Genomic DNA, 12,609 nt, shown 5'->3' with positions numbered 1-12,609 from the left:
GGGATCATTAGCGTGAACACACATAGTGACAGTAATTTGTGATCTCACACTTGTTAGTTTTGATTCGTTAGGTTAAGGAAGCTATAGTTCCAATATCCAATTAGGGTAGAAGAATGAACTGATCCAACTAGTAGTCTTAATTTCAAGAACCAGTCCATTTACCCAAATTTACTCTCAGAGAAGTTAGGGATTTGGAGAGGCACATTTTTTCTTTACTAATCATCAAACCTCTTTGATTAGAAATAGATTCCAAAGTCCTTTGGTTTATTTTTTTTTTAATGAAGTTATCTGAATCCTCTTGTCTCAGTGTAAAAATGCTATTCCATTTTTTTGTTGTTGTTGTTTGTTTCATTCACAAGAAAATTCTCTTGCAAACAATGGTTTTTCTTGAAGTTTTCCTTTTTGTTGTTGTTGCTCTTGTTGTGGTTATTATTGTTGTTGATGATGTCTTTCGTTGGTGGACAGGACAGAGAGAAACCGAGAGAGGAGGGGAAGACAGGAGGAGAGAAAGACAGACACCTGTAGGACTGGAGCTGGGGGCTACAACAGGGATCCTTATGCTGGTCCTTGGGCTTTGCATCACGTCACCTGCGCTTAACCCGCTGCGCTACCGCCCGACACCTCTTTCTTTCTTCCTTTTTTTTTTTTTTAAACCAGAACACTGGTCAGCTCTGGCTTATCCGGTGGTCCACAGGGATTGAACCTGAGACTTCAGAGTCTCAGACATGACAGTTTGTTTGCATAACCATTATGTATCTACCCCCGCTAGAAGTTTTCCTTTTTAAACAGGACATGAAAGTCTATGGCAGGATAGCCCACCAGGTTAAGCGCAGGTGGCGCAAAGCACAAGGACCAGCATAAGGATCCCAGTTTGAGTCCCCAGCACCCCATTCACCGTGGTGAAGTGACTCCCCTGCAGGTGGGGAGCCAGGGGCTCGAACCAGGATCCTTATTCTGGTCCTTGGTGCAACCTGCGCTTAACCTGCTGCGCTACCACCCGACTCCCTAAACAAATATTTTTTAAAAAGGATTTATTAGGAAAAAAAAAGTCTATGGTGTTGCCTTTAGTTTCCCCTTGTAAGCAAATCTATAAATGTTCTGCTTTAGTTAGCCTGCATTGGTGATTAAATAGTTTTAAACATGTACTATCGTAAAACCAGACTATCATAAAATCTTTTGAATTCAAGTGTTTTTGAGTGTAACAGATAGGGATCTGCAGAAATTCTTGGGAGTTTGAATCAAAAAAGTATAGAAATGACAGTAAAGTTGTACCTCTGGAGCAAACAGTCAAACACACTTGCATGTGTCTGGTCCCAAGTATTGCAGATATCAGACCTGCGTTAGCTTTGGCCTTTTTTTCTCATAAAACAAGTACTTTTTTGGGGGAAAAAATCACAGTGAAGGTTTGAATCACTTGTTTAATATACAAAGTATTTCACAGATATTTTTTTTTCTTAATTTGTCATAGTACACATTATTCACAAAACACAAAACAGTAACTTGTTAATGCAAGAAAATTAGGTAAAACCAAAAAAGTACAAATGTTCTATCTCAGAAATCGCACACCATTAAAATGATATTTTTTGTCCTTGTTTCTTTTAATGCCATCTCCAATTTCAAAATGGGCTTTCTTCAGAAGTGGAAGAAAGACTGCAGCCCAAAATAACAGTACTTTCTTTCTACTGTGTTGATATGTAAAATAGCACCTTTGGGCTGACTTAAGAAAAAAGGTTTTCATCTTTCTTAAAGTGTAAGTCTTACACAATTATTATATAACAACTACAGTCATAATCTCCACTTTGTCTCAAAATACTAATGGTAAGGTAAAAGAAGACTATATCAGGCAGATGGGATAATCTTCCCAATATTATTCCATGACAGTTAAAATATCTCAGTGGTATCTTTGCTCTAATGAGTTAATTTTCCAGCCAAAAGAACAGATGTTTTAGGCTTACCCAATGATCTTTCTAAATCAAGATGAATATAACTTGAGGACATGTTTCTGTGACTGTAATAATGTGTAACATCAGAATGAGATTTAATCATAGGTACTTTTTTTGAACAATCCCTTTAAACATATACCTATCTTCAATATCTCATTTACTTTAGTTTTTTTTTTTATCTTCTTTAATTTACTTCCTAGGCTAATTGGATCATTTTCATTTGTTTACACTTAAGCTTAATTGCCTTTGGGTATCATTTTATTAAACACTGAATTTCTTTCCATTACAATTTAATCTTTAACCCATTACAACAAAAGCTCAAAAGCTACAACTCTTTAGTTAAAAAATCACCAGCATAAGTGCTTGTGGTTGAGAATACTCACATCAGAGCTTGACTATAAGAAAGCCAAGATTTTTTTTAATAGAAAGGTAAGTTCATTTGTTGAATTTGGTCTTTTTTTTTTTTTCCAATTCCATTTTAAGTTCTTCTATGAGCAGGTAAATATGCTTCAAAAACCCATTCTTGAGAGTAATTTTTCTTTTTTTAAGGTTACATTTAGTCCATAAAGCATCCTTACTAAAATCAAATTCTTTGCCACACAAAATGTAAAAAAAAAAAAAAAGTAATCAAAATTAGGTTTTCGATGTACATAGTTAAATTTGAGGATGTTTGAACCATAAACAACCTATTCTAGGAAAGCTTTGTAAAGGGTTTGAATTTAGGAATTCAATGTTTTCAAAGGTCAGGTGGCAGCAGAATAAAATGTTGACATTTAAACTACTAGGGAATATTGTTTTCTCATGTCAGCAAAGTCAAAGCCTATAAAGGTAATTTTGCAAATTTAGGTAGGACTCTAAAACATCATGTCATCTTTTGTGGTTACTATAGTAATGCTGATCTTTTTATTCTAGAAATGTTTTCTTAGTGTTAGTTCTGAATTCTGCCCTTTAGTAAAAAAAAAAAAAAGGCCATTATTTTAGCCAGTCATCTCAGTGTAAAGTGAATCTACACACCAAAGCTTGCTTAATTTTATTTAGAATTTAGACAGTATTGTGATGATAATTGAGATATATGATCTTTCTCTTTCCAGAGCAAAGAAAATCAATACTCTTGTTGGCTCGTGACTAGACTTTTTTTTTTTCCAGGAATATTTGGGAACATGTTGCCATTTCTAAATAACAGGACAAATGGATTAGTACAAAGTTTAGGAAAACAGACAGACAAATGAAGGCTTGAGTTGCCATAGTTAAGTCACTCAAAACTTTGTCACTTGAAACTTTTAAAATGGAAATTTTAGAGGAAGTTAGTATGCGTTCAGTTTGTTGAAGTCTTCTTACATTGTTTTAAATGTCACCTTTGCCCTTAGTTGCAAAGGAATTTTAGTCCAGTTTAATTACCTCCACTTTCTTTTATTTGTTCCTTTATTTTGCCGCCCTACAAGCTTTAAGAAAGATGAGTTTTGAACCTTTTACTTCCTAACTGAAAAACCTTAACATTTCTTTGTGTATATACATTGAATGCACACCCACGCCACACACATACACATACAAGTTGACATTGTATTTCTTTATTTCTAAGAATTGGGACTATTTGGATTCACTGTCTGCCACTACTTAATACTCATCACCTTTCTCATGAACAGGTGATTTCTGTTTCCTTTTTACTATGGTAATTCGTGAAGAACAAGCACACTGAAAATTACAAAGTGCATCTCAATTGACACTCAAGATTTGTGCAATGCGATACCCATGCTTTGGTTCTTATGGCCATCATGTTGCCTTTTCACAATAATAAATATGACAGCTAGCAAAAATAAATCACCCCTTTTTATGTAAGACATCTTCCTTTGACAGGCAACTATACCTATAATGATTAATCTAACTCACTGCAACATCTTTCACACTTCAGTTTTACATGAATATGCAAAGAACACAATAATCAACTGAACTGCCAAACCTAAACAACTCAATTTATTACTTATCACAGAATCTGTTGAGTGTGTTTTGCTTCCCAGCTGAACAAGGAAATCCTGTCAGCTTCTTAAAATACATTTTAAATGCTTGGTCATAACTACTCATTTGTCAAGTTGATAGCTCTTTACAGATTAAAGAAAGCCTTACACATTTGACTTAACAAACATTTTTCTTTTCCTTTTCCTTCTCACAAATGGTCTGCAGTAGCAAACAATTTCAGCACTTTGTCTTTTTGTACTTTACTATTTGGTAACTTTGAAAAATGGTAACTTTGGACTCTTTAATAAGGATATGATTAGCGCGCTTTGTAAAATAACATTTGTGTACTTTTTAATAATACAATTCTGTGTGGAAACATTTCAGAGCTACACAAAGCAGAGGTTTGGTGTGATTTTAGGGCTATACTCCTCAGAGTGATTAGTTCAAACTGAGAAATGGTATAAGGATGAAATACTGAAATTTGAAAAATTGGTTTATGTATAAAGATGTAAGATCTCAATTTTGATGCATTGAAATGATAGTGTTAGATTATCAAAAGGAATCTTACTTATGCATGTCTATCTATTTCAATGGATCTACTAGAAAATTTTAAATTTACATATGTGGCCTGAATTCATGGATCATGTTAGTTTTCTACTGGAGAGCTCTGTTTTAGAAACTGGTAAATGTAAGACCTGATAGTTGATTTCAACTTATGTAGGCATATCACAAAGTCAGTTAAACCCAAACTACCACTGGAAATCTCTTGTTCATGATTTAAACTTAATTCCAAGTTGTAATAGTTTCAAATGTGTATTGCATCTTTTACAAAACATGCATCTATCAAAACAGCTGGACTCCACTGTAGCCATAAAAATGTGTTTGCTGTCAACATAGGAATATGAAAATATGCATCCGCCAAGTTCACTTCTGCTGTGCCACAGGGATAATGCAGACAATTTCAAGCTCAGTATCAAGTATGTGTGTTAATTCCAGATGAGCTAGTTAACACTGAGGCCCTAGAAGAAATCCACATTGCATTCAAGTCTGCGTTCTTGAATTTTCCCCTACTAGACTGAAGAATATCATCTGTTCACTTAGTCTTTCATCACTGCTTAACAGCATCCCTGGCTGCAGTTATTCTTAATTGTCTTAAGAACTCATCCTTTAGCAAACCAGTTTCACCTTTAGATGCAATCCCACTTTAGACTCTGCTTCAGGAGATCCTGGTCATGTATGTTCTTTTTCCTCTTTCTGAGTCAAGTAATGGAACACAAGCCAGTAGGAGAAAGGGAAGATAAAGAGTGAATTCATTCAGGATCACTTCTGTCATTGTAGTGGCTGTGGGCTAGAAAGATATTTTTCTGTGAAGAAACTCCCAGTCGATTGCATCACACTGGTATAACATCAGGGGGGCCTCCCTCTCCAGATGGAAGTGAATTTGTACCTGTTTGTAATACAGGCACTATAACGGCATCTTTGATGTCTGTGCTCACATTACATGAGAAGTTCTTCTCGAGTTTTTTGGCAGTGTCTGGGCAATTCTGTACAAAGATCACCCTGTTGTAGGCCTTCAGCCTGCGCCACAACTGAACGTAGACTTTACACTGTACATACATGAAGACAAGACCGCCTGTGAAGCCGATGGCGACCACAACCAGTTTTGTCCAAAACGGCCATTCGAGGACACCTTGAGATAAAAAGAGAGAATGTTATCAAGTTTTCCAGTAGATTTAAAAATTATATGTAGGGAAAGAGAACAGAGCACTGCTCAGCTCTGGTTTATGGGCCTTTGCTATTGCTGGGAATTGAACCTGAAGCCTTGAGAATCTCGGGCATGAAAGTCTCAGCTATTTCAGCATTACCCAGTAGATTTGGTAATTATTTTCCTTGGAAAGACTGTGTCTGCTAAATTTCATGTGTAAAGAATATGTCATTAGCAGCTGGTGAAGAGTTAATAACCTAGAAGCCCAGGAGATGATGGAGTAGATGAGGCATTTAGACTCTCAAGTATGGGGTCTTGAGTTCAGACCCCGGCATTGCATGTAATGTTCTGGCTCTCTTTCACTTCCTCACATGGATTAATAAATCTTAAAACAACTAACCGCCTAAATTGCTTGATTAAAGCACTTGTAAAGCTGTTGTTAAAATTGTATGTGAAATTCTCTGATCACTGTAGATGATTTTTATTTTAGTAAGAAATATATACTATGATTTCACTTTTCATACTTTGACACAGCAGAGTCTTGAACATACTGAGTGAAGAAATCAGAATTTAAAATTTTTGTAAGGTGAAGTAGTAGATGATGTATCTAGTATTGTATATCCAGGTCTCTCCCTCATTCCTTTTAAAGTAAAAAAAAAAAAATCCTGAGTATAGATACATTATTATTTAGGATTTTGTGTTTAATAATTTTTAACAGTTCTTATATTTTGTCACTGAAAACCGTTATTTTCTTAGGGCATCAATATTGTCTCTTTGTTACCATAAACAGAAACTGACTATCTTTCATAGCTCTTAAAGTGATTTCACAGATTGTGTAGCTACAAAAATATTTAGACCCTCGGTAATTAAGCTCCTAAATATGTGGTCAAGAACTCACCTCCTGTTAACACCTGAATCATGGAGGACATATTAGTTGCCTTCACTCATGTGAAAGGCTGTCAAGAGTATGCCTCAATATGAGAGACCAGGATGGGTTAGAAACCAATTTAGGTGACAACCTGGGATTCTCTGGATAGGCCACCAGGTTCCAGATGCATGATGCCAACCAGACTTCCCTGGACAGACAACCCCACCAATGTGTCCTGGAGCTCCGATTCCCCAGGACCCTGCCCCACTAAGGAAAGTGAGAGGCAGGCTGGGAGTATGGATTGACCTGTCAATGCCCATGTTCAGCGGGGAAGCAATTACAGAAGCCAGACTGTCCACCTGCATCTCACAATGACCTTGGGTCCATACTCCCAGAGGGTTAAAGAATAGAAAACTATCAAGGGAGGACATGGGATACGGAGTTCTTGTGGTGGGAATTGTGTGGAGTTGTACCCCTCTTATCCTACGGTTTTGTCAGTATTTCCTTTTTATAAATAAAATAAAAAGAAACCAATCTAGGGGTTTACCTTGGGTATTATTTACAACAGTGAACAATTCTGATATATTCTACTTAATATTCTGTAATAGTTGACATCCACTTTAAACTTTTGGAAGCAAAACAGATTGTCCCATTTCCATCAGTTCTGGAGAAGAATTTACCTCCTAGCTTAAGCCTATGTATGACTTAAACCTATGAACTGACTCAAAATAGACTACTTAATACTTTTCCGAGGACTCAACGTTGGCTACTCCTCTCATCTGAGGGAGTAGTTCTGTTCCTTACAAGGATCTGGAGATAGTGTTGATTTTCTTACCTGGTGCTGGAGTGGATGCTACTGACTTGACTAAGTAGAGACCAGTGGTGTTTGGTCGGCATTCCACAGCACAGAGGAGAGCACTCCTCTCTACTGAATAATTGGAAATGCCCCAAATGTTGACGCTGAGAATCCCTGCCTTGGAAGTCACAATAGGAAATATGTCCAGAGGAGTCAGTATACAAATCAAAGCACTTTGGATGCTCCAAACTGAGAAGGATGTTTGCTATTGGCTAATATATTGAGCAGAAGCTTCTCTATTTAGAAAGTTTTTTAGCTACAGACAAACTGGTGATGGAGTTGTGCTTTATTTCCCATTTTTAGGGAAATCCCCATGGATTGCTTCTAACATTCCCATTTGCTAAATTAAACTACCAGCTGTTCCTCCTAAGTGCTTGCTTGGAGGGTTTCCACTTCTGAGACTTAACATTTCTCTTTTCTGAATTTTGCTTCCTATTTCTGTCCACCTACCTGCACCACAAAACCTAACCCTGGTCGTTTTAAGCTGGAAGTAAACTTTCCCACTCTCACCGGTCCATTTCTCCTGCTTGTGGTGTAAGCTTATGGCACGTGAACATAAGTCATTTTTACTTTCTGTCTGACTTCTTAAGCATGAGGTCCTGGGTTTGATCCATGGCATTGTGTTTGATGCTCTAATTCATCATCTTTTTTTTGTATTAAATAAATACATCTTTTAAACTAGATTTATTTATTTAATGAGAGACACAGAGTGATAATGGTGCAGGGAATAAATTTGAGGCCTCAGATTTGCAGAGCATACACTGCCCACCAGACCACTCACTGTCTAAATTGTTCTTTTATATAAATAATGTCTCCACTGGCGTTGAGTTGGGAGATGTGGGCTGGTGTCCTTGAATGCATTAAGGCATTCAGCCTCAGGAGAGATCTTATCTACATACAGGACAGCCAACTGTCTCCTTTATCTTCATAATTAAAGATTCCCTCATCTTCCCAGAAATCACTATTTCATAGCAAAGAAATATCCAAATTCCTAATGATTCAGACTCCAATTTTGTTGCAGTCCAAACATAATAATTTCCCTTATTAATGGTTCAGGACTCCTCATAGGCTGTTTCTCTGTGCAAAATTCCCACTAGTTGTTGAGGCTTACAGATTTTTTTCCTAAGTAGCTATTTAAACCTATGCCTCCTCATCCATCCTAATTCATCTTGAGTGTTTGGCCTGTAATCTGGTGTTCTCTTTGCTCTGGTTCCTTTATGCTTGTTTTGCAATAGGAGCCCCAGCCTGCCCATGCCTTTGTGAGTTACCCCGAATATCCCCTCCCATGTTGAGCCTGGTTATGTGTTGTGACTTGTTTTGGCCAACAGCCCTTGTAGTTTGCTTTTCTTTTGCAGGTACTTATTTATTTATTTATTTATTTATTTATTTATTTTGCCTCCAGGGTTAGCGCTGAGGCTCTGTGCCTGCACTATGAATCCACTGCTCCTGGTGGCCATCTTTTTCTATTTTTGTTGTTGCTGCTGCCGCTGAATAGGACAGAGAAATCGAGAGAAGAGGGGAAGACGGAGGAGAAAAAGACAGACACCTACAGACTTGCTTCACCTCTTGTAAAGTGACCCATCCCCCCGCAGGTGGGGAACGGGGGGGGGGGGGGGGGGGCGGGCAAACCAGAATTCTTACTCGGGTCCTTGTACTTCGCACCATGTGTGCTTAACCCACAGCGCTACTGCCTGGACCTCTTTTTGTTGCTTTTTTAAAAATGGTGTCTTCTGTGAAGAAGGCGGGGCAAGAAGAAAAACAAAGCACCCTTGTCGTCTGCCCCACTGCCAGATAAGTGAACATGCCAGCACTTGAATGATACAACAGCCAGTTGTTTGCATACACACCGGTGATCCCTGGACAGATCAACTAAACTGGCCCAGAACAAGATCCAATTGACCTGCAGAAGGGGAAGTGGCTTTTAGAATGCATGTTGCCTAACAAAAGCTAACTGAAGCAAAACAGAGGAAGTGGTTTTCTTTCTCTCCTTGAGTTGTTAGTGTGAGTTAAATCAATAGCTCCTGACACAGATAAAATGTTATATAAGTTCATGTCTGAGTTCTCTGGATGCTGTGCACATTTGGCAAAGTATTTGGCGCTGCTGGTAACTAGACCCTTCTAACTTGACCCGTCTGTGGTCTTTGCAAGTCATACTTAGGCTTTATGTAACAAAAACAGCTAGAATATAGGGGAAGAGAAAATTCAGTTGACTTCCAGCTAGCTCACTAACAGCTTGCTGACAGGACATGCTTTTACTCTGTGCCTCAAGTGTCCCTCAGAATCACAGTTCACTTAGTGAGGAAGAGCTCCGAAATTTCACAAGCTAAGTAGATGATTTTGAAATCTTTCAAGTGGCAACTGTATGCATTGTGTTAGGAAACATTTATGGCAGGCTTGGAGACCATGAAGATAGTGATTTGGAAGCTGGAATGTATCCCTGGCCTTTTTCACACACATGTACTTTCCAGCCAGTCAGTCTCCCTGACCATAATATTTTGTTGGTCCAAGGTCCCATTTTTCTCCTGCAGAGGCACACAGGCTAGCACCTTTTTCTGTTTTCTTTGTAATCAGAACTGGATAGACTAAAGAGTCCCAGGTGGGTGTTTATATCTTGGTTATCCACAAGTTACTCAATTCCTTATGTTTAAAATACTGATTTGTGCAGTTTCTTCCAGCTTTTAAATCTGAGTTCTCAGGGCATTCTGGATATTTTATGTTGCAGCTTCTGTGACTGGGGACACCCAGAGTGTGTCTAAGAAGTCTTTAAATCCTCACACAGCAGAAGAGAACCTGTCTCATTTAACAGCTACAGGAAAAATGTATATTTAGAAAAAGCATCTCAGTGGTAAATTGGGATATTTTTGGTGGGGTGCTTAGGTACTTAAGTGGCAGTGTTACAAAATGTGCTGGTTGGAGAGATGGTTTCTGTTTTTTTTTTTTTTTTTTTTTAATCTTATATATTACTGTACAGAAACAGAAGTTAAACCCAGGTCCTCAAAGACCATAATGTCGGGGCCGGGTGGTGGCACACCTGGTTGAGCGTACATGTTACAGTGCTCAAGGACACGGGTTCAAGCCCCCGGTCCCCACCTGAAAGGGGGAAAGCTTTGCAAGTGGTGAAGCAGGTCTGCAGGTGTCTCTCTCTGTCTTTCTCCCTTCTTATCATCCCTTTCCCTCTCAATTTCTGGCTGTCTCTATCCAATAAATAAATAAATAAAGATTAAAAAAAAACAAAGACAATAATGTGTGTGTTTACCCATTTGTGGCACCGCCTGGATCCCAGGAGATGGTTTCCTCGATTACTTTTCTCTTAGTTGCCTCTTTCTAGTTGGATCCACTATTGATAAATAAGCTGTTCTGCCCCTGGAAGGCAGCTCAGGCAGTGGACATCGCAACTTCATTTTATTTGATAGAACAGAGAGACATTGAAATGGAAGGGGATGAAGAGGGAGAGAGAAAGAGAAAGAGAGGGAGAGAGAACAGCAGCACTGTTTCACAACTTGTGAAGCTTTCCCCATATAGGTGTGGACTGGGGGTTTGAACACTGGTACTTGTGCATGATAATACACACACTTACCAGGTGTGCCACTGCCCAGCCTCAAAGAATTATTTTATTTATTGAGAGAGAGAGAGATAATGCCAAAGCATCATTTTAGCACATGAAGTAACAGGGATAGAACTCAGGGCCTCATGCTTGTATGTTCACAATTCTACCACCTTTTGGATTGCAATAAATGACATATATATATATATATATATATGTCATTATCCAATTATCATTATCATATATATATGATTGGATAGTGACAGAGAGAAACTGAGAGGGGAAGGGTAGATAGGGAGAGACAGACACCTGTGGTCCTGCTTCAACACTTGCAAAGCTTTCCCCTGCAGGTGGGGATCAGGGTCTTGAATTTGGGTCCTTGTGCATTTGTAACATGTGCACTTAATCAGGTGCGCCACTGCCTGGCCCCATAAATGAGAAATCGTAAACAAAATTTAATGATTTCAGGGCTGGGGAGACAATATTATGGTTATGCAAATGACCTTCATGAGTTCTGAACCCCTGGTTCAGTCCCTAGCACCACCATAAGCCAGAGCTGAGTATAGCTGAGCTCTGATCTGTCTCTGTATCTCCCTCTCTCTCTCATTAAAATAAATAAAACATTAGAATGAACTATTTCAGGGGGTTGGGTGGTAGCGCAGTGGGTTAAGCACACATGGCATGAAGTGCAAGAACTGGCACAAGGATCCTGCAGGGGAGTCACTTCACAAGTGGTGAAGCAGGTCTGCAGGTGTCTGTCTTTCTCTTCCCCTCTCTGTCTTCCCCTCCTCTTTCGATTTCTCTCTGTCCTATCCAACAACAATGACACTAATAACAATAATAATAATAACAACAACAACGATAAACAGCAAGAGCAATGAAAGGGAAAAAATAGCCTCTAGGAGCAGTGGATTCCTAGCACAGGCACCAAGCCCCAGTGATAACCCTGGAGGCAAAAAAAAAAAGAAAAGAAAAAAAACAACAATTTCATTTTCTGTATTTCACATCTTTATAACCTTTTTTTTTATAACTTGTTAATGGTAATATTCTCTGTGAGTAAACATATATGTAGTCTGACTAGAGAATGTTTCAATTTATCTGTTACCAGGTCAAGTTAATGAAGCCTTTGAACAAGTGAAGACATAGGGGTGATTCAGTCCAATTTTTTTTTTTTTTGGTCATCACTGGGGCCTCAGCGACTCAGACTGGCTTACTCAGATAGAAAGGGCAAGATGGAGAGAGATTAGGGGGAGATACCACAGCACCCAAGCTTCCTCTGGGGACTGAGGCCTGAGCTTGACTTTGGATCGTGTGTGTGTGGCAAAGTGGGCACACTATACAGGTGAGCTATTTTTCTGACCCTCCACCTTATACAAATGAAAAAAAAATCATGCTTTTAGATTATTTTATTCACAATAACTAGTCAAACCCAGGCTTTCTGATAACTGTCCCTTATCCATTTTTCATCAGACTTGGGCTGTTGTCAGTAAGAGCACCTGTACTGACTTTATTTATTTTAAATGTTTTATTATCTTTATTTTTTTTTATCGGATAGAAACAGCCAGAAATCGAGAGAAAGGGGGAGACAGACAGACATCTGCATCCCTGCTTCACCACTTGCAAAGCTTTGCCCCTGCAGGTGGGGTCTCGGGGTTTGAACCTGGGCCCTTGTGTGCTATAATGTGAGCACTTAGCCAGACACGCCACTGCCTTGCCCACTAGCTTTCAAAAGGGATTTTT

The 12,609-nt window shown here is 38.7% G+C and overlaps 1 protein-coding gene across 2 annotated transcripts in view; it reads right to left on the bottom strand.

Moving 5' to 3' along the window:
- Positions 1-3,495: 3,495 nt before the first annotated feature.
- The window catches only part of MARCHF1 (membrane associated ring-CH-type finger 1), an 853,606-nt gene continuing 844,492 nt past the window's right edge, over positions 3,496-12,609 (bottom strand). For both annotated transcript variants that reach the window (XM_060178875.1, XM_060178874.1), the window contains one exon: positions 3,496-5,586. In XM_060178875.1, the coding sequence (XP_060034858.1) occupies positions 5,288-5,586 (299 nt within the window). In that variant the 3' untranslated portion in view covers positions 3,496-5,287. The remainder of the gene's footprint in view (positions 5,587-12,609) is intronic.

Source organism: Erinaceus europaeus, chromosome 19 (assembly GCF_950295315.1).
Source record: "Erinaceus europaeus chromosome 19, mEriEur2.1, whole genome shotgun sequence".
NCBI classification, from domain to species: Eukaryota; Metazoa; Chordata; class Mammalia; order Eulipotyphla; family Erinaceidae; genus Erinaceus; species Erinaceus europaeus.
Note: the sequence above shows the minus strand (reverse complement) of the source record. Positions and strands in the feature narration are given on the sequence as shown.